Raw genomic sequence first — 23,541 nt, 5'->3', positions numbered from 1 at the left:
CTTTGATGCAAGAGTATCACCATTGGAATTTTTCCAAAAGAAAAATTCTAGGGGCAAAATACTATGGCATATAAAAATAGTTGCAGTATTATTACCTACAAAGGTTAAAAATAAAAACATTATAAAACAAGCTAAATGACCTAGTAATTGGAAATAGCTTGGTAAATTAAATATTTCAAAAAAGAAACTTTAAATTTAAATTCAGCTACTTAAATTTCAGTTACAGAAAATGATTATGATAGATGTTAGATGAAAAAAAGCAAATATAAACAAGGTGCCATTGTTTTGGCCACGCCTGTGGCATATGGAAGTTCCTGGGCCAGGGATCCAATCTGAGCTACAGCTGTGATCTATGCCACAGCTGCAGCAATGTGATCTATGCCAAAGCTGTGATCTAATGCACTGGGTTGGGCTGGGCTGGGGATTGAACTTGCACCCCAGTAGCAACCTGAGCCACTTCAGAGACAACGCCAAGCCCTTAACCTGCTGTACCACAGAGGGAACTCCAAGGTACCATTTTAAATTAGCAAAACATTTAGAAGATAATAACATCCAATGTTTTAATTAATTTACTTATTTTACAGCTGCACCTGCAGCACATGGAAGTTCCCAGGCCCAGGACTGAATCTGAGCCACAGCTGCAGCAACACTGGATCCTTTAACCCACTGCCAGGGGGAGGGGATCACACCTTCATCTCCACAGCAACCTGAGCCACTGCAGTTGGATTCTTAACCCACTGTGCCATGGCAGGAACTTCATCCAATGTTGATATGAGTATAGTAAAGTAAGAAATATTGCTGGGGCTAATATAAATTTTTAGGATTCATATAGCAATAGCTATCAAGAAGATAAAAATATTTAATATATTAATTTTAAATTAAGTAATTAAAATGTACAATTATTATTAAATAAATTACTAATGACAATAAAGTATTTATAATAGGTATCCTTTTCCTGTCTGCCCAAGGTCCTTTCCTGGGAGAACCACCTTCCTTATATTCTAAAATAATCTAGTCAGTCTTTATAATTTGGTTTGAGCTTATCTAACCCCCAACTGTGGGCACAGGACACAGGTACTTCACACCTCTGGCCACAGCATTTGACTGATTCAGGGACAGACATAAGAGACTAGCTAAGTCAAATCATCTTCCTCAAGACTTTTGGAGTTCCCATCGTGGCACAGCAGAAAGGAATCTGACTAGGAACCATGAGGGTGCAGATGCAGTGCGTTAAGGATCTGGTGTTGTCGTGAGCTGTGGTATAGGCCACAGATGCAGCTCGGGATCTGGCGTTGGTGTGGTAGGCTGGCGGCTACAGCTCCAATTTGATCCCTAGCCTGGGAATCTCCATATGCCTCAGGTTCAGCCCTAAAAAGACAAAATAACAACAACCAAAAAACTCAGTCATACTGGGAGTTCTCTTCATGGCTCAGTGCTTAATGATCCTGATTAGGATCCATAAGGATGTAGCTTTGATCCCTGGCCTTGCTCAGCAGGTTAAGGATCCGGCATTGCCATGAGCTGTGGTGTAGGTCGCAGATGTGGCTCAGATCCCGTGTTGCTGTGGCTGTGGCGTAGGCTGGCGGCTGCAGCTCCGATTAGACCCCGAAGCCTGGGAACCTCCATGTGCTGCGGGAGTGGCTCAAGAAATGGCAAAAAGACCAAAAAAAAAATTTCTTTCTCAAGACTTTTGTCAGGATTATAAACTACAAAAAGTTACCAATTCCCATCTTCACCACTAGGTGGCAAGAGTCAGCCAGAATGAAGAAAAGAAAAGACTGCATAAACAAGAGACAAAGCCCCAAAAGCACAAATGGAGCACCAGATCCAGCCCTGGTGGAAGGCAGATTTATCTTGCACTTCTCAGCGAAATTAGCCAGAAAGTAGCCAAAGCATTTCTCCTGTGCTTCTGTCCCTTGCATTGACCCATAATCACTTCTGAGACTAATAATCTTATACATACAAAAACCTATATGCATCTGGAAGAGTGAGCTACATCAAAATTTTCAATGTGTTTTTAAGATGGAAAAATATTAGAAACAACCTAATATCCATTAATAGGGTAATGGATAAGTCAACTATGATACAGCTACTTGAGAGTCCTTCAAAAACAATGTTTAAAAGATTATGTAAAAATATATCAATAATTCACTTTTGTAAATATTTGAGGACCTATGTGTCAAGCACAGTAGGCAACTAGTGTTTTCTCATTTAAATAATAAAAATGCTTAAAATAGATTCTAAAAATTATAAAGAAATAATCCAAAATGTTATAACAATGGTTATACTAAATTACAGGACTGTAGGTTAATTTTTTCTTTTATTTTCAAATGTTTTAATAGAGAAAATTATATCTACTTCAAGGAAAATGAATATAATAAACAATTACTCTGAATGAAAATAAACCAGGAATCTAAACTTAACAATTATTTTGAATGAAAATAAACTAGCAATCTCTACTAAAGGAAAGACTCACTAAGTCAAAGATTTATGTCCAAAAAGGCTGCCCTACCTGCAGTTTCTGGGAGAATTTAGTTTGATTCTCTCTTAATCTCTCATACATGCATACACACGGTTGTTTGCACATGCCTGTAACTCAAAGTATCTGCCCACTCTGTGTGGCGCTCCTATGCAAAGCCACTGCTTTCCTGTGATCATGGACACTGCATCTCTCAGACCTACTTCAGCTGATTCCAGAGGTTGATAGCCTATCTCTCTGGATACCTCTGAAGACAAAATGTTTTCTATACATTATATAACCCATGTTTTACATTTAGACCATCAGGAGTTCCGGTTGTGGCTCAGCAGTAACGAATCTGACTAGTATCCATGAGGATGTGGGTTTGACCCCTGGCCCTACTCACTGGGCTAAGGATCCAGCGTTGCCCTGAGTTGTGGTGTAGGTTGCAGACGTAGCCAGGATCTCACATTGCTGTGGCTGTGATGTAGGCCAGCAGCTGTAGCTCTGATTCGATCCCTAGCCTGGGAACTTCTATGGGTGTGGCTCTAAAAATAAATAAATAAATAAATAAAATTTTAGGCCATCACATGATCTTCAAATTGGATATAATTCATGGAGTTGGGCTTTTTTTTTTCCTGTGGTGGTATAATGAACAGACTAGCCTAATTGGAAAGTCCAGAGGGGAAATTCAGATGCCCTAAAGGAAGGGAAATCTTTTATTTTGACATCTTTTTGACTATAACTATCCTCTAATTCTAAACTTCACTTACTTCCTGAACTGCTAATGGAAATTGTGAAGGAAATTAATGTTGAACCTAATTTACTTGAGAGAACTTTTTTTTTCCTTTCCTAAAATAGGTCTATTGGAGTTCCCCTCGTGGCGCAGTGGTTAACGAATCCGACAAGGAACCATGAGGTTGTAGGTTCGGTCCCTGGCCTGACTCAGTGGGTTAAACAATCCGGCATTGCTGTGAGCTGCGGTGTGGGTTGCAGACGTGGCTCGGATGCCACGTTGCTGTGGCTCTGGCGTAGGCCAGTGGCTACAGCTCCGATTCGATCCCTAGCCTGGGAACCTCCATATGCCGTGGGAGCGGCCCAAGAAATAGCAAAAAAATAAAATAAAATAAAATAAAATAGGTCTATTGGAGTATCACAAAAAAAGAAATAATGAATTAACCACTTGTTCTTCTCCCACATGATCCCAAAGCAGGATATGTTTTGGCCCAGGCACGTCTCTTAGACATGGCACTTAGCAAAACATTAATAATGAAAAACTAAAAATGATTTAAAATGATTACGTGGTACATCTGAATGATAGACTCCCACTTAAATGTTTACAAAGACTATTTTAAAAAGACAAAGAAATGTTTAATATTCATTAAGTGTAAAAGCTACAAAATGTTTATATAGAATATCTCTTTAGGAGTTCCCATTGTGGTTCAGTGGAAATAAATCTGATTGGAACCATGAGGACTCAGGTTCAATCCCTGGCCTTGCTCAGTGGGTTAAAGATCCAGCGTTGCCATGAGCTGTGGTGGATCTGGTGGATCTGGCATTGCTGTGACTATGGCGTAGGTCAGCAGCTACAGCTCCAATTCGACCCCTAGCCTGGGAATTTCCATATGCTGCATGTGTGGCCCTAAAAAGCAAAAAAAAAAGAATATCACTTTTATCTCAATATGTTAATTTTTATTCACATATGCAACCATAAAGAAATGCATCAAGGGAGCTCCTGATATGGCTTAGCTGGTAAGAACTTGACTAGTATCCATGAGGATGCAGGTTTGACCCCTGGCCTCCACCAGTGGGTTAAGGATCTAGTGTTGCTGCAAGCTGCAGCACAAGTTGCAGATGCAGCTCAAATCTAATATTGCTATGGTGTAGGCTGGCAGCTGCAGCTCAGACTTGAACCCTAACCTGGGAACTTCCATGTGCTCCAAGTGTGGCCCTAAGAAGAAAAGGAAGGAGTTCCTGTTGTGGCTCAGCAGTAACAAACTTGACTAGTATCCATGAGGACACGGGTTCAATCCCTGCCCTCACTAAGTGGGTTAAGGATCCAGTGTAGCTGTGAGCTGTGGTGTAGATCACAGAGAAGGCTTGGATCCCACACTATTGTGGCTGTGGCACAGGCCAAGAGCTACAGCTCCAATTTGACCCCTAGCCTGGCCAGGAACTACCATATGCTGCAGGTATAGCCCTAAAAAGACGTAAAAAAATAAAAAATAAATAAAAAATAAAAAAGGCAATACACCAAAACATTAACAGTGCCTATTTCTGTGTGGTAGTACCATCGCATAATGACCATTTGCTTTGGTAGTTTTTTTCTCTTTTCTTTTTTTTTTTTTGGTCTTTTTTGTTCTTTTTAGGGCTGCACTCGCGGCATATGGAGGTTCCCAGGCTAGGGGTCAAGTCGGAGCTACAGCTGCCGGCCTACAGCACAGCAACACCAGATCTGAGCCGCGTCTGCAACCTACACCACAGCTCACGGCAACACCAGATCGTTTAACCCACTGAGCAAGGCCAGGGACCGAACCTACAACCTCATGGATACTAGTTGGGTTCATAAACCGCTGAGCCACAACAGGAAAAAGTGAGCATTATTTTTAACCATAAAAATTTTAACCATAACCCCAATATGTATTTTTTAAAAAGCAAAATGTAAAAATCATGTGTATATTATTATTGAAATTATGTAAAACTATGTCCCCTATGGACACAGATGAAAAGAAACAAAAATAGTTATGTTGGGGTGCAGGATTTTTATAGTTGAGACATTAACGGCTTATCTCCAAAAGGTCTTAGCTTATTCACTGGATTAAACAAGGGAAATGATGTAGCCCACAGTCTTTTTTTTTTTTTTTTTTTTTTTTGGTCTTTTTGCCATTTCTAGGGCTGCTCCTGCGGCATATGGAGGTTCCCAGGCTAGGGGTCTAATCGGAGCTGTAGCCACCGGCCTACAGCAGAGCCACAGCAACGCGGGATCCGAGCTGTGTCTGCAACCTACACCACGGCTCACAACAACACCGGATCCTTAACTAGTCCACAGTCTTGAATGAGAATATCAGGTAGGCAGTTGGCTATTTAAGTCCAAGTGCAAGCACCAGAGGAAAGGTATAAACCAAAGACATAAATATAGGCGTCTTCAGCATGCAAATACTTATGTACCAAAATAAATTACCCAGACTGTTGATTTAGTGATTGGTTCGGGGACAGACACAATTCACCAATTTATTAATATATAATAAAGGAATTATTTTTCTTATACCTGGAAGGTTCTAAATCCTTATCAATGTAAACTACCCACTAACCCCAGTATCAAATACCTGAAAATAAGATTAGTGATCAGAAATTGCTTCAAATGGAATCAGAACAAAAGGGAAACAAATATTTTTTTTTTTTTTTTTTTTTTTTTTGTCTTTTGTCTTTTGGTCTGTTGTTGTTGTTGTTGCTATTTCTTGGGCCGCTCCCGCGGCATATGGAGGTTCCCAGGCTAGGGGTTGAATCGGAGCTGTAGCCACCAGCCTACGCCAGAGCCACAGCAACGCGGGATCCGAGCCGCGTCTGCGACCTACACCACAGCTCACGGCAACGCCGGATCGTTAACCCACTGAGCAAGGGCAGGGACCGAACCCGCGACCTCATGGTTCCTAGTCGGATTCGTTAACCACTGCGCCACGACGGGAACTCCGGGAAACAAATATTTTAAGGGATGTTTCCAAGTCTGTGAAGATTTAATGGACTATCACTTCCTCATAAAAGAACCCACCTCTCTAGTTCCTATCATCAGATTCATTTCTGCCTTAATGAGGCAAGATAAATACTGCCAACTTCAGACTCTTGTGCTTTCTTTTACTATGTTCCAAGGATTAATATCTGTTCATATAATCTCTCTCTAGGTAGAATGACACAATCAATTAGATTTCAATCTCCTGAACTGTAATTTCATTCCAATCCCTCTTCCCTGGAATTAAACCCAGATTATCTTGTTGAAGTCTAAATGCTCCCATCTCTTTCAATCACAGCTTTACAGGCAATTACCTGATATACCTATCTATCTATCTATCCCTAATCCTGTACTCTGAATGGGGGATTCATAACCAGTTTCATTCTCAGAATACAGCCTGAATTCTTGGGAGGTACTTCATTGCTACCCACATATACCACCAACAGGTGAATTAAGCATATATGGTAGAGGGCACCAAATAAAACATGAGGTTTCCTCACTCAGCGCTGGGTACCTCATTAGATACAGTACATCCAATCATTCATTTCATCCTTACAACAACCCTGTGACATAGGTTCACATGAGGAAATAATCTAGAAGTAAACTGTCCAAGGTCACAAAGCTAATAAACAAAGAACTGTAATTCAAATTCGAGTCAGGTCTTCTACGACATACTAATACTTCAGTTTTTTCTTTATTATTGATCTGTTAATAATTAAATTTAAAAAAGAGAACAATGACCTCATCTACAAATACAGAAACACATCTAGTTCTGTTCTAGCATATGCTCCAAAATGGAACAAACAAAAATGCTTTGCTCATTGTGCCAGAGGGAACGAAGCAGTTTGTGTCTGGATTTCTGACATTAAGCCATAAACACCCAAAGGGCATATCAAGTCCATGATCACACTCAATAAACCCAATACTTAAACAGAATGAGGCCCATCTGAGTGTCTGCTGGTAAAAGAAGGGGAAAAAAAATTCTGACAGCTTGGAAAAAGCTAGTATCTCAAGCACCAAATGAGAAAAACAGAGTTAGTCTATCATAGTTCCCTGAAAAATATTCTCGCAACTGTGTTAGGTTCATTAACTTCTTTCACAAATTTCACTGACAGTAAAGGAAAGGGGTTAAAAATTACAAACCATTCAAGGACAGCTGCAGCCAAAGAATGTCAAAAGGTCTTCTTTACTTTTGGGGGATCTGAATTCCCTCTCCAGACTTTTCAAATAAGTTATCTCCAATCAGACAATAACAATGTAAGCACAGAAGTTAAAGTGCTTTCACTTCATTTATCTTGTTGGGAAACCACTACATTATAAGCAAAAATGGATCCAAGGATGAGTTAAGACATGATCCTGCCAGTCAAGAAACTCTGTATACATTATTCTCATTTTACAGATAAAGAAACTAAGGCTCAAGGACCGAGCAACCTGCTGTAGGCAAGAAGCTAGTAAATGTTGGAGCTGGGACTAGGATTCATTTATTCATTTAATAAAATTCACCAAGCACCGACTATACCTTAGGCACTGTACTAGGCCCTGACTCATCCCAATAGCCTAATTATTCCACAGCTCAGTGGACTAACTTTATTACACTACACTAATATTATTACACTACACTGTAATTTGTTTACACCTCTAGACTTTGAACAATCTGACGATTCAAAGAACTGTTTTCTTATCTCTGTGTTCTCACATAACATAGTGACCAGAAAATAGAACTCAAGTTACATGCTAAGCTGAATTTACTGTTAAAAATATTTAAGCTTCTATAAAAAGGAAGGCTCTTTTTCTCTTTCTTTCTTTTCTTCCTTTCTTTCTTTTTTGACTTCACCCATAGCATGCAGTTCTTGGGCCAGGGATCAAACTTGAGCCACAGAAGTGACAACACCAAATCCTTAACTAATAGGTCACCAGGGAACTCTAAGCAAGGTACTTTAAAAGTGTAATACCGGGAGTTCCTGTCGTGGCGCAGTGGAAATGAATCCAACTAGGATCCATAAGGTTGCGGGTTTGATCTCTGGCCTTGCTCAGTGGGTTAAGGATCCAGAGTTGCCGTGGAGTTGCCGTGAGCTGTGCTGTAGGTCACAGACACGGCTCGGATCTAGCATTGCTATGGCTGTGGTATAGGCCGGCAGCTGTAGCTCCGATTTGACTCCTAGCCTGGGAACCTCCATATGCCTCGGGTACAGCCCTAAAAAACATACTAAAAAGTGTAACACTGAACAAGCTCTACCCTCAAAATTTCATAGTTTAGTGCTTGTGGGTAGAGGATAGTAAAGAAAAAAGAACTTCATAAGTGTATAAGGCTGTACTGTCCACTATGAGAGCCACTAGGTACATGGCTATTTTAAGTTTAAATTTAATCACAATAAACAAAATTTAAAAGTCAGTGGGCTACTGTATTAGACAGCACAGATGTGGTACAATACAAATACATTTGCTCTTTGTCACTGGTCCCTGCACAGAACCCTTAAAACTCTTGAAATGTCCCTAGTGATAGCTGTACCTTTGTAATTCACAGTAAGCCTTTTCTGATCACACTAGAATTTATGTTAATAAGCTGACTTAGTTGTGGGGCCCCTTGATAGTTTCTGGGTGGACCTAGTCACCAGAAAGACCAAGGGATTAAAGGATTGGAACTTTTAGCCTCATTTACTGCCAAGAAAAAAGGGGGAAGGGCTGGAGCCTGAATTTTATAAAAACTCCTTAACAATGAAATTCAGAGAGCTCCTGGGTTGGTGACCACATCAGTTAGCTGGAGGGTAGTATGCCAGGGAACCTCTGCATACCCCATGCCTCAAATTTTGCCCTATGCATCTCTTCCATTTAGCTATTTGTATTTGTATCCTTTATAACAAGCAAACAAAAGGAAAATGTTTTCCTGAGTTCTGTGAGCCATTTTAGCAAATTACCAAACTTGTTGAGGGGGTCATAGGAACTCCTGATTCACAGTAGGTCAGCTAGAAGGAAGAGTGGCTCAAGATTTGAGACTAGCATCTGAAGTGAGGGCATTCTTCTGCGAATGAGCTCCTTTAACTTGTGGGACCTCACACTCCCTCCAGGTAGATAGTGTCAAAATTGAATTGAAATGTTAGATACCCAGTTGCTGCTCAGAGAACTGCAGAACTGGTTGGTGTTACAAAACACATCAGAACAGATACAGATTCTTTTCATCATTGTAGAAAGTTCTATTGGACAACACTATGTGAGGGCAAACATATCTAGTTTAGATCTGAAGACTAGGAAGGAATCTTTAACTCAGTAGTGATGAAAGAATTCTGAAAATAAAAATCTGATAAAAGTAACCCTAACTAGAGTCTACCTTCTAGACTCTCTGAGGTTAAAATCTAGAGAGCAGAGTTATTTCACAATTCAATCCTTTCAGGGTGGGACTTAATAATAACCTTCCCCCATTTAAAGGCAGAGGCAGGACACCTAAAATACACTGTAGAAAAGTCAACTGCTAAAGTTGCCCAATAAACCTATAGAAGAGCCTAGGATTAAAACTCACAGAGTTTCCACCTAATTATTTGGCTCCCTGAGTTCTCCCTCCCAGGCTTGTCTCAACACAGCTGTCAGACTGACAGATGCACTTATAAACTGCCAGGCACAATCAGAGGCATCACCTGACAGGGTATCGACGCAATTGAGTTGAAGACTAACTGCTGGAAAGTGGCAGGCCTTTAATCCCCACGCAGTCCCCAAAGTGTCATATAAATGCTCAAGTAAGGATGGGACTTTCAGGTACTGGCAGCTACAGCAAGTCACTGACAAGAAAGTCTGTCTTCAGACCAAAAGAGGTGCATGCATACCCTATAGGGATGAGGGTGAGCTCCACCTCATTAACTCCCAGCCGACATAAAACAAGAAACTCTACTACAGATTGCTGACTGCTAGCTTGGAAACCACCAGTAAGCCATTTCTAATGCACCAAGATACAATTTCAAGCAGAGCAGTCTCCAAGGCTAGAGGCACAGATTATTAGCAAGATCAGCTGTTGGACTTCTGTAAAAGAAAAAGATTATTTTAAAAAACTGCATTCGTTCCCCAGCATCTCCACCAAAAATAAATAAATAAAAAAAATGAAATTTAAAAATAAATAAATAAATAAAAAACTGCAAATAGTGAAAGTCCCTTTTCCATGTACATCTCTCTCTTAGCAAGCCAAGATCCCCGGAGGTAACCATCATTAATAATTTGTTGAATACTCTTCCAGGCTTTCTTCTAAACATGCACAATGTTTAAAATACATAGGCCTACCGTTTACCATCGCATCCGAAAGAATAAAATACCTAGGAGTAAACCTACCTAAAGAGACAAAAGACCTGTACTCCAAAAACTACAAGCCACTGATGAAAGAAATCAAAGATGACACAAATAGATGGAAAGATATACCATGCTCGTGGATTGGAAGAGTTAATATTATCAAAATGACTATACTACCTAAGGTAATCTACAGATTCAACACAATCCCTATCAAATTACCAAGGACATTTTTCACAGACTCGAACAAAATATTTTAAAGTTTGTTTGGAAGCACAAAAGACCCAGAATAGCCAAAGACATCCTGAAAAAGAAAAATGGAGCTGGAGGAATCAGGCTCCCAGACTTCAGAATATACTAGAAAGCAACAATCATCAAAACCACATGGTACTGGCACAAAGACAGACATACAGATCAGTGGAACAGATAGAAAGCCCAGAACATAGGCCAAACACTCTCTGACATAAACGACAGCAACATCTTCTCAGATCCACCTATCAGAGTATTGACAACAAAAACAAAAATAAACAAATGGGACCTAATCAAACTTCAGAGTCTCTGCATAGCCAAGGAAACCCTAAACAACACAAAAAGACAACCCACAGAATGGGAGAAAATCTTTGCATGCAAATCGACTGACAAGGGATTAATCTCCAAAATCTATAAACAACTTCTGCAGCTCCATACCAAAAACACAAACAAGCCTATCAAAAAATGGGCAGAAGATCTAAACAGACAGTTCTCCAAAGAAGACATACAGATGGCCGGGAAACACATGAAAGGATGTTCAACATCACTCATTATCAGAGAGATGCAAATCAAAACCACTATGAGGTACCACCTTACACCAGCCAGAATAGCCATCATCCAAAAGTCTACAAACAATAAGTGCTGGAGAGGGTGTGCAGAAAAAGGAACCCTAGTACACTGTTGGTGGGATTGTAAATTGGTGCAACCACTGTGGAAAGCAGTATGGAGATTCCTCAGAAAACTAAACATAGAACGACCATTTGATCCAGCAATCCCACTCCTGGGCATCTACCCAGAGAAAACCACGACTCGCAAAGACACATGTACTCCGATGTTCACTGCAGCACTGTTTTCAATAGCCAAGACCTGGAAACAACCTAAATGTCCATCGACAGAGGAGTGGATCAAGAAGATGTGGTACATATACACCATGGAATATTACTCAGCCATTAAAAAGAATGAAATATCAGCATTTTAGGCAACATGGATGGACCTAGAAACTATCATGCTAAGTGAAGTCAGCCATACAATGAGACACCAACATCCAATGCTTTCACTGACATGTGGAATCTGAAAAAAGGACAGACTGAACTTCTTTGCAGAACAGATGCTGACTCACAGACATTGAAAAACTTATGGTCTCCGGAGGAGAGAGTTTGGGGGGAGGTGGGGGGATGTGCTTGGGCTGTGGAATGGAAATCCTGTGAAATCAGATTGTTATGATCATTATACAACTACAGATGTGATAAAGTCACTTGAGTAATAAAAAAAATAAAAAATAAAATAAAAAACATAAGCCTATGTAAACATGCTTTAAGGGGGGGAAGGGTCATGCTATGCAAATTCTTGTGCAACACGCTTTCTCATTTTATTGACTTAGACACCTTTCCATTTCAGTAAATTGAGAGTTATCTTGTTTTATTGATGCATTTTCCACCCTTCACTTTAATGTTTTTGAAACTGGAATGCTGATTATGAACAATGGTGTCTTACAACTGCTATCAGTCAGGTATCAGTGTGGTGGAATTGCATAAAATCTTTCCATTGACCCTACTGGTAAAATCAAGAGGGCACAAGCATCGAAGTATCTCAGAAATACAGTTATCATTCTTTTTATCATCTTCATAGTTCACTGCATAGATGTACATAATTTATCTAATTCCATAGTGCAATCAAAATTCCCCAAAGAACTGCTGGATTAAAAGAGTAATAATAAGCACACTGGAGTTCCTTGGTGGCCTAGTGGTTAAGGATCCAGCATTGTCAACGCTGTGGCATGGGTTTGAACCCTGGCCTGAGAACTTCCACATGCCATGGGCCAGGCCAAAAAAAAAGCATATGAAAAACATTAATAGGCATTACAGAAGTCTGTAACAATTTATGCCCTCAATAGCAAGTGAAACTATTATTCAAATAACCAACACTTAAAAAAATATTTTAAAAATAATTTTATATGCATACGTAGTTGAAAGAAATAACAGAGAAAGATCTTATGAACCCTTTAACCAACTTCCTCCAATGGTAACATATGGCAAAACTATAGGGCACTATCACAACCAGGGTACCGTGATAATTGATACTGTGATTATATAAGAAATACATATTTGGTCTTTGTCCCTGGTTGCTGGCAGAGAGCTCCTAAATGCTTAGAATTTCCCGAGTGACAGGAGCATCTAGCTATTTATAACAAGGCCGTTTCAATCTTACTCAGTACTTAAAGAGGTGACTACTGGTGGACCCCTAGAGAACTTCGAGATGGGGGTCAGTAATTAACACATGAACCATCGTAAGATTAGAGAGCTGGAACTTATGCTCCCATCCCAATTTCCAGGGAGGGGAGAGGGGCTGGCGATGAAGTCAAATCACCAAAGGCCAATGATTTATTTAGTTATGCCTGCATAATGGGGCCTCTACAAAATGATAAGGTTTGGAGAACTTCTGAGTTGCCAGGCACATTTATGTGCCAAGAAGGTGATGAGCCTCAACTCTACAGAGGCAGAGGCTCTTGTACTCAGGGCCCTTTGGACCTTGCCCGATGTACCTCCCCATCTGGGTGTTCACCTGTATCTTCTATAATAAACTGTGAGTACGACATTTTTGAGTTTTGTGAGTTCTACCAAGTTATCAAAATTTGGGAAGGTGGTGTAGGAACCTTCAAATTTGCAGCTAAGTTGGACAGAAGAGTGCGTAACATGGAGACACAATACTTCCAAGTGGTGTCTGAAGTGAGCGAAGTCTTATGAGACTGAGACCTTAAACCTGTGGAGTCCAACATTACCTCTGTAGAGTTAGTGTCAGAATTAAAATGAATTGCTCGACACTCACTTGATATCAGAGAATCAAAGAATCAGAGAACTGAAGAACTGATTTTTTTTTTGTCCTTTTGTCCTTTTAGGGCCACACCCATGGCATATGGAGGTTCCCAGGCTAGGGGTTGAATCGGAGCTGTAGCTACCAGCCTACGCCACAGCCCCGGCAATGCCATATCTGAATCACATCTGCGAGCTACACCACAGCTCACGGCAACACCGGATCCTTAACCCACTGAGCAAGGCCAGGGATAGAACCTGTATCTCCATGGATATTAGTCAGGTTTGTCAGCACTGAGCCACAACAGGAACTCCTATATTGACTTTTTTATATAGTAAAATATTCTTCTATATTTTCTTCTAATACATTTATGGCTATATCTTTCATATTAAAATCTTTAATAAATCTTTCATTTGTTTTAGCACAAGGAATTAGCAAGTTGAGTCTTTTGATTCATTAGCAATGTAACAGAGCTGAAAGTTCACTGGGCTAGACATCAGGAGGCCTGGGTTCTAGTTTTGGCCATGCTGACCTTAGCTAAATCATTCTGAGAAGGCCACTAGTCTGCGGAACTTCCTTTTCTACTTAACACAATTGTTTTAAGAAATATAAGATTTAAGATTAAAGATGTGGAGTTCCCTTTGTGGCTTAGCAGTTAATAAACCTGACTAGTATCCATGAGGATGCAGGTTCTATCCTCGGCCTCACTCAGTGGGTTAAGGATCTGGCCTTGCTGTGAGCTGTGGCGTAGGTCACAGACGCAGCTCAGATCTGGCTTTGCTGTGGCATAGGCTGGCAGCTGTAGCTCCGATTTGACCCCTAGCCTGGGAACCTCCATATGCCACAGATGCGGCCCTAAAAAGAAAAAGAAAAAAAAAAAAAAGACTATAGATGTGAAAAGGATTCTTCAAAAATGTTCAATAAATACCCATCAGATAAAGAAAATGTAAAGCATTATATATATATATACATACATACATGGATGGATGTATTGGTTAGAATACTATTTCCCTTCCATATGCCATACACTAGAAGAATCAAAATGTCAACCTCAGAATATAAGTGGCTAAACCTCCCCTAAATCCTAAGTCCAAAGAGGTCAAGTACTCACCTAGGATCACAGGTGAAATTTAGGGAACACAAGTAGCTATGCGCCGCCAGGTCCCTCCCAAGTCAGTTCCACTCTTCTGAGCTTAGACTTACTAAAAATGAACTGTCAGTTGTATTCATGTGTTTACACTAAAAACAAAAACTACTATCTGAAAAATGCACAGCCTATAATTAGGATGTGGTGGCGGTGACAGCAGAGAGTGAAATGAGAATGATGAATTTCAAGTTATAGGCTCCCACCTTGTTTCCGACAGCCTGGGATTTTGATAAAGGCTCCATAGTCTGTCACCATAGCAACCTAAAAAGAAAAAAACAAACAAAAACTATGTCATTCAAATGAGAATCTCTCTCTCCTATAGCCTTTAGCCTAGTCTCCCTGCATTTCTACTTGGTACTGACTTCCTCTGCTGCAAAACTGCTGCTATTCTATCAAATGTTCTTTCCATTCTTTTCAAAATTTAGACCGCCAGGTATGTGATCACATTAAAAACATTAGTGAGATTGGAATGTTGTCAGATGCTATCACAACATTTCAGAATGCCCAAACCCAAATCCAGTACGTATGAGGTCCCTCCAAAAGGTATATGAACAAAAGGAAAAAGCAGCAGAAAATTAGGTAATAAATTTACACTTTATTTCATCTGGAACTGAGGCCTCCAATCCAAATACAGAGAAGTTTCATAATTTGAGATGGATCATGTAGGATATCTCTTCTCCCCAAACTTCAAACCAACCAGACCATATAGTTTACTCCATTTCACTCCAAACCAGAGTCTTTAGTTTTTTCAAGACAATTAGAGAAGAAGCCAATACAAAGACATCTGATAGAACCTGAAAAGATGTAATCAGAAAGAGTTGTCTTTTGCAGAGCTGACATAAAATGAAGCAGTTAAGACTTGCTGGATCTATATAATATGCAATGTGTAATAGTAACAAAAGGCCCCAAAGCCTTTCTTGCCAGATAAATCATTATCCCAGACCCTACTTCTATTGCTCCCCTACCACCACCCATCAATTATGGACTGGGATTTAAGTTGTCACTATATACTGTACTTACTACTAAATTCATTATTATTTATAAAATATTCAATACAATCTTACATATATAAACTTTGTGCTTTTCAGTAACTTTAAAATTAGTTATTTCATCTTGGGCAGTTTCAGCTTAACCATAACTAAAACAAGAAGGAGATAATCCTTGCTGCACTGCTACTCATTAATGTATACCGAATACTCACTACATGCGAAACACTAATCAAAGTGCTTTACATAATTCTTATACCATATGATGCTGGTATTAATATTATTCTCATTTGATGGATGACAAAACTAATGCTGTGATTTGAATGCAGGGAGTCCTTAACTGTCCACTACTACAGCTGCTCATAGGTTCCCTTCATAGAAACAGCCAAAAGCAATGTGACATTTGACATCATATCTACTCCTGGCAACAACCTTAGGAGTATATACGATGGGTCCCCATGTTCCAGATGAGGTGGAATAGTACCGATGTAGGAAGACCACAGGCTTTGGAGGGAAAGATGTGGCTTCTAATCCCAGCTCTGCCACTTCTTACCTGTGGCATCCAGAACACAACCTGCCTTTCAGAGCCCAAGTTCCCATTTGTATTCACTTTGCTGCTGCAGATAACAATTTATGTACATAAAGAGCCAGGCATTGTTATCTGGCATTCAAAGTACATTCAATAAATTATAGCTTCCTAATAATGTACAGTCCAAGACAGTGAAGCACAAAAAGGTTAGTGACTATTGGAAAGGCACAAAATTACCTTAGATACATGGTAGGCACAGAACCTATGTCCTTTGACTCCTAGTCTAATGCCTCATACTTCACCAAATATCATCACTACTCACTTCAATGTTAGGACTGAAAGAGATAAAAACTTCTACTCTCCTCACTTTTTAGTGGGCACTTGAACTAACTCTCTAAGATATAGCATTAAGAATGGGTTAAGACAAATAACAAGTGCTGGAGGGGCTGTGGAGAAAAGGAAACCTTCCTGCACTGTTGGTGGGAATGTAAACTGGTACAGCCACTATGGAGAACAGTTTGGAGATACCTTAGAAATCTATACATAGAACTTCCATATGATCCCGCAATCCCACTCTTGGGTATCTATCCGGACAAAACTCTACTTAAAAGAGACACGTGCACCCGCATGTTCATTGCAGCACTATTCACAATAGCCAGGATATGGAAACAACCCAAATGTCCATCGACAGAGGATTGGATTCGGAAGATGTGGTATATATACACAATGGAATACTACTCAGCCATAAAAAAGAATGACATAATGCCATTTGCAGCTACATGGATGGAACTAGAGAATCTCATACTGAGTGAAATGAGCCAGAAAGACAAAGACAAATACCATATGATATCACTTATAACTGGAATCTAATATCCAGCACAAATGAACATCTCCTCAGAAAAGAAAATCATGGACTTGGAGAAGAAACTTGTGGCTGCCTGATGGGAGGGGGAGGGAGTGGGAGGGATCGGGAGCTTGGGCTTATCAGACACAACTTAGAATAGATTTACAAGGAGATCCTGCTGAATAGCATTGAGAACTTTGTCTAGATACTCATGTTGCAACAGAAGAAAGGGTGGGGGAAAAACTGTAATTGTAATGTATACATGTAAGGATAACCTGACCCCCTTGCTGTACAGTGGGAAAATTTTAAAAATTATAAAAAAAAAAAAAAAAGAATGGGTTAAGAACCAAAATTTCTAAACTCCTGTTTTACAGTGACGAATATGCTATGCTGGCATAAGGACCAGACACTCCCAAAGAAACAGTACAACCAGGCAGATACTAGTACTTAAAATCAAGACAAGGTGGAACTGAAGAAAGGACTTTAGAGATGAGCTGATCAATCCTGTCACTTTTTTTAAATGAGGAAAATGACCAGAGACATGAAGTACTTAAGTTCACAAAACAAGCTCTTCTCTATAAAACAGGGCCACATGGATAAAGAACATGAGACTTAATAAAAACAAATCCCTTCTTTTTAGACCAACCAAAGGCACTTTGGTTTTCACCCCAGAGTTCTAGAAAGTGGGCTTAAATGCCTCATATTGCATAACCAACATTATTTAAGGGCATAATTATTTAAATAACTTCAAAGTAGCATCTGGAAGTTGGAGCCCAAATCAACTTGCTGCTATAAATTAAAACAATCTCACCTCTCAATCTGAAGCTCCAGTGTCACATTATGATCTTTTGAGGAAATACCACATCACACCTCATTTTGGCCTCTCCCAAAAGGAATGGTTAATGTGCTCCAGAATGGATGCACTCAACTGTTCAGTTCGGAAAACACATTCTTGCCTATTTCCAGCACCAGGTGTTTCCATCACTGTGTCTCCTAGGGTGCAGTCAGACTTGAAATTAACCGAATGGCACCTGCCTTAAACGATCACACAGTCTGCCTGGTGTCCCAAGAATAATTCATCAAGTAGCTCAGGGGAAAAAAATTCATAATTATCTCAACTGAACTCAGGGCTTGGGTAAAATGAATTTACCATCTTATTAGAGGTTGCATTAGCCTTGAAACTAGTTATCCCCATACCGTAAATGAGGAATTTGAAGCTCAGAGACACCAGCTACTTGTCTAAAGTCAAAGTTAGAAAGTATCAAAGCCAGGTACAGAACAGAAGTTTTCTGACTTCTAGTCCAACGCTATTTCCAACTTACAAATACACATCTCCCTTCAGCATTTCTTTGGCTATGGCTGGGCTAAGCCAAATTTCAAATCCCGTTGCTATGCTTGAACCGCCTACCATGCTTTATGAACTCCAAGATGCCATTCAGACGACAAGAGAAGGATGAATACTGGCTTCTCAGTTATTCAGTCACTGGGACCCCAACTCTGCTGAGCCTGCTAAGAGAAAGGCTGCTAGGATATGGGCTGCACCACCAGTTTCTTCAAAGCCAACTGGTCCTAAGAAGCTTGGATTCAATTTAATTCAAACATTTACTGAGTACCTGTATGGAGGATGCCATGTCAGGCCTTGTGAAATAGGACAACTTAAAAAAACAGATGCCGGGAGTTCCCGTCGTGGCACAGTGGTTAGCGAATCCGACTAGAAACCATGAGGTTGCGAGTTCAGTCCCTGCCCTTGCTCAGTGGGTTAACGGTCTGGCGTTGCCGTAAGCTGTGGTGTAGGCTGCAGACGTGGCTCGGATCCCGAGTTGCTGTGGCTCTGGCGTAGGCTGGTGGCTACAGCTCTGATTCAACCCCTAGCCTGGGAACCTCCATATGCCGAGGGAGCGGCCCAAAGAAATAGCAAAAAAGACAAAAAAAAAAAAAAAAAAAAAAAAAAAACAGACGCCAAAGTTCCCGTCGTGGTGCAGTGGTTCACGAATCTGACCATGAGGTTGTGGGTTCGATCCCTGGCCTTGCTCAGTGGGTTAAGGATCCAGCGTTGCCGTGAGCTGTGATGTTAAGTCACAGATGCAGCTCAAATCTGGCATTGCTGTGGCTCTGGCGTAGGCCAGCGGCTACAACTCCGATTCGACCCCTAGCCTGGGAACCTCCACGTGCCGCTGGTGCGGCCCCAGGAAAGATAGATGACGTAAACACTGTGGCTGCTCCGCTCTCCAGTAAAATACAATCTAGTTGAAGAGACAGACACATATACAAGCGACAACAGTACAAGACAGACTAAGATAACCATCACAATAGAGATACAAACAAATGACAGTGGAACAACCGGATTTACCATCTACCTCCTATATTATCCCAAGTGAGTCAAAAGAATTCTCTTATGGGTCTTTCAGTTCCTTCATGCATTTATGACCAGTTGAACAACCCCAGCTACAGACTTGGGGAGTCAACAACACATAACGTGTGAAAGTGCTGGCATATATTAAGCTTACAATTTTTAAAAATTATAATATAAATTCTTCTTGTAGTTCCCGTCGTGGCGCAGTGGTTAACGAATCCGACTAGGAACCATGAGGTTGTGGGTTCGGTCCCTGCCCTTGCTCAGTGGGTTAACGATCCGGCGCTGCCGTGAGCTGTGGTGTAGGTTGCAGACGCGGCTCGGATCCCGCGTTGCTGTGGCTCTGGCGTAGGCTGCTGGCTACAGCTCCAATCAGACCCCTAGCCTGGGAACCTCCATATGCCGTGGGAGCGGCCCAAGAAATAGCAAAAAAAAAAAAAATTCTTCTTTATAAATATTAGGCACTGACTGGCTGCTGGATAAATATTCTAAAAAATAGTCTCTTCTTTCCAATTTATCATGAACTTTCTCTTTCCCTAATTTCAGTCACTTCTAAACATTTTTCAAAAAGTGTTTCTGAAATACTGGAACTATAGTCCTAGTACTAGAACTATAAAGTTCTTTCTGAACATTACCCAAGCCCATCCTTCCTTGAGAGTAAAACATAAAACCTACACTAATTCAAGCCCCATCTCAAATAAGAAAAAGACATAGGTCAGGAGCACTTTACTAGAAATCTGAGTCAGTTTATGGAGGGCAGAGAGCTCTTCTTTCTTTTATGCAACATGTGAAAAGTGAGGGCTCATGATCAGAAAAATTGACATTATCTCCAGAGCTACCATTTCCTTCTTCTGAGCCCTGGTTCCTCACTCACCTTTGGGGGTACCATGGGCCCTAAAGAAAGACAACAGAGGCTCTGAAGAGCAGAGTTGTTTGCTATTTGTTAGAATGTTATGATCCTTTATATGACTGTTACAACTTGGGGTCTACTTAACAGAAGTCAAAAGCCCTGTTTATCTATAACCAACAGTCACAATGTCTGTCCTCAAAGGCCTCACCTAATTAGGTGGTAAAACTTTTGTCAATCATAAAGCAGCAAGGTGAACGCCATAAGAATAATATAGTTAAAATACTATAGGTACTCATAAGACACTGAAAACAATTTTTTGCCTTTAATTTTGCTTCAAGGGAAGGGAAATAACATTAATACTTTAAACTGAATCCCTCCTATGTCTCAGGCATTGGGTTTTTAGAGATGACAGCTTATTTAACCATCATCACAATCCTATGAAATTTTTTTGTTTTTTGTTTTTTAAATCTCCATGTAACAAATGCGAAGACTGAGGCTCAAAGACATTAAGTGATGACCTCAAGGATCACACAGCTAGTAAGTAAAGGAGCTAGGACTAGAATCCCGGTTTTGTCTGGTTCCAAAGACTCTGCTCTTTAAACAAATATAACGCCTTCTCCCTCAAAGGTTGGTAATTCATTTAGTCATCAAAGACGTATTGAGCACCTACTATTTTCCACCCACCTACCTGGGACTGAGATACACAATGGTAAATAAAAAAGACAGAGCTCTGTCTTCATGGAGCTTAGCATCCTGTGAGGAAGAAAGGCTTTAAATAAGTACAAAATAAATGGAGGGTGAGCCCATTTATTTACAGTGGGGAAAAAAATCTCTGAGAAGATGCATTAGGGTTGAGACCTAAAAGATAAAGTTGGTAAGAAAGTGGGGCAGTTAGAAACAACAGCATGTGTACAAGTCCTGAGAAGAAAGCAAGTTTAGAATGTTCAGGGCGATAATGAGGCCAGAGTAGCTAGAGTATGAGTAGAGTAGAACAAAACAACATTATCAGAGTGGGCAGAAGCACAGTCAGATAAGGGTCATGAAAAGAAGTCTGGATACATTCAAGTACAATCAGAAGCATAGAAGAGCTTCAAGAAAGTAGCTTGGTCCAACCTGTTTATAAAATGTTATTCTGGCTGCAATGCGGAAAAAGAGATTGGAGGGGGACTACAAAAGAAGTAGGGAGCTCAGGAAGGGCAAGTTTATACTAATGGGGTGTCAAGAAAATAGACACCAGATAAAGGGGATAAAGAAATACAGACACCAGAGACATATTTGGGAGGTAGGAATGATAGGACTTGCTGATGGACTGTAGACAGAAGAAAACAAGATCAAATCAAGGATGATGCCCAGATTACTAGCATAGGTAAGTGAATGGATATTTTGCTGAGATGGGAAAAACCAGAAGAAGATATTTGGTGAGAAAATTAAAAATTCAGTTTAAAACATAGATTAGAGATGCTTTGAAGTATCCAGATGAAGATATCAAGTATGTAGTTAGAAGTAGGGTGCTTAGAGAAGGTACATGTTCTACTAGTCCTTCAAGACATTCTCAAGTGGACAGGAGCTCCAAACCCTGCTGCTTTTCACCCTCAATCTATGCTTAATATAAACGGAAGGTTTTCAGAAGCAAAAGAATATACCTCTCCTTGGAAAATAGTGTAGAGAGCAGGCAAGTTCTCCATGGTCTCAGGTCTTCCCGAATTCATCCTTAATGTTCTATGGTTCCTCCATTTCTCTTCTGCTAAAGTTAATTCAAGTGTCCTGTCACAAAGATAAAATAGGCAACAATTAGAGCAAGATCTGCAATAAAGAAGAAATGTGTGCTGCCTAATCACAGATTGTCTCTCAGGGTAACCACTAGATTTAATATCGTGCACTTATATCCAAATCTCTTTTGTTCACTGTATTAGTGGGGAGTTTTGGTAACTTTGATCTTATTTCTTTACAATTTGATACTTGCCCAAAGCCATTAGCCTGTTCTGTTTTTTAATTGCTGTCATTGCTATTCTTTTGCCAAGGAAAGGCTTTTGGGCTGTGTGTGTGTGTGTGTGTGTGTGAGAATGGATCTTAAAAAAAGGAATACTAATGGTAATACGAGCTAACATCTATCAAGCACTTACTATGTCCAAGTACTGTGCAAAGCACTGGACACACAATATCTCATTTAATCCTCAAAACTCTCAAGATGTAGGTTTTATTAATTATCATATTATATAGATGAGAAAACCAAGGCTTCCAGAGGCCAATTTAATGGGCCTATATCAACAAGCCAGAAAATGGAGGAGTTAAATTCTAGCTGACAGAGTCCATGCTTTTAACCACTGTGGGTGTTAAATCTGAAATGACTTCAAAAAGAGAGCAGAGCTTACCTTTTTCACTAACAAAATTAAAAATATGAATGCTCATTTAAAAAATTCAGATAATACATTAATAAGGAAAAGAAGGGAGTTCCCTTCGTGGCTCAGAGGTTAACAAGCCTGATTAGGACCCATGAGGACACGGGCTCAATCCCTGGCCTCACTCAGTGGGTTAAGGATCTGGCATTGCCATAAGCTATGATGTACCTCATAGACACATCAAGGATCTGGCTTTGCTGTGGCTGTGGTGTAGGCCAGTGGCTGCAGCTCTGATTCAACTCCTAGCCTGGGAACCTCCATATACCATGGTGTGGCCCTAAAAAGCAAAAAATAAAAGAAAAGAAAATCATCTTTATTTCAATTTGGTTTATACACTTTCTGATTTTTTTATATGTACAAGTGGGTTTTTTAATGGAGTAATGAAGCCATTAATTAATACATTAACATCCATTTTCTTACTGTATTTTAGCGATTCATATACAAACACATTTTTTTAATGTTTATATCATAATCTATTGCTGGATGCATCAAATTTATTTAACTATTTATTAAACATGTTAAAATGCAGATTGCAATTCAGTAAGTCTAGGGTGGTGCCAGAAACTCTGAAAAGCTCCCAGGTGATGCTGATGCTGCCAGAGTAGCGAGTCTTATAGCTTTGGAGTTGTTAGGGACCTAAGAGGTACTCTTGCCCAGCCTTCTCATTTTAAAAAGGAAAACTAGCACTCTAACGGCTCTTAACCATGCCCCTTCATTCTGCTGGATAAATCACTGTTACATAAAGATAAATCTAATGGTACTGTCCCCAGTCCTCTTTTTCCTCCCAGTTATACTCAACATCAGTATAATCCTGAAATTCTATTTTCCTTGGGGCTTTTTTCTTTTTTTCTTTTTAGAGCCACACCTGCAGCATATGGAAGTTCCTGGAAGTAGGGGTAGAATCAGAGCTGCAGCTGCTGGC

General features: G+C 40.1%; 1 protein-coding gene across 2 annotated transcripts in view; it reads right to left on the bottom strand.

Annotated features, from left to right (window-relative positions):
• ZCCHC17 (zinc finger CCHC-type containing 17) overlaps nucleotides 1-23,541 on the bottom strand; it is a 63,131-nt gene that overhangs the window by 32,087 nt on the left and 7,503 nt on the right. For both annotated transcript variants that reach the window (XM_021095768.1, XM_021095769.1), the window contains exons 2-3: nucleotides 21,864-21,984; nucleotides 14,862-14,919 (exon numbers count right to left, since the gene is read on the bottom strand). In XM_021095768.1, coding sequence (XP_020951427.1) covers nucleotides 14,862-14,919; nucleotides 21,864-21,929 — 124 coding nt within the window. In that variant the 5' untranslated portion in view covers nucleotides 21,930-21,984. The remainder of the gene's footprint in view (nucleotides 1-14,861; nucleotides 14,920-21,863; nucleotides 21,985-23,541) is intronic.

This window comes from Sus scrofa, chromosome 6 (genome assembly GCF_000003025.6).
Source record: "Sus scrofa isolate TJ Tabasco breed Duroc chromosome 6, Sscrofa11.1, whole genome shotgun sequence".
Lineage (NCBI taxonomy): Eukaryota > Metazoa > Chordata > Mammalia > Artiodactyla > Suidae > Sus > Sus scrofa.
Note: the sequence above shows the minus strand (reverse complement) of the source record. Positions and strands in the feature narration are given on the sequence as shown.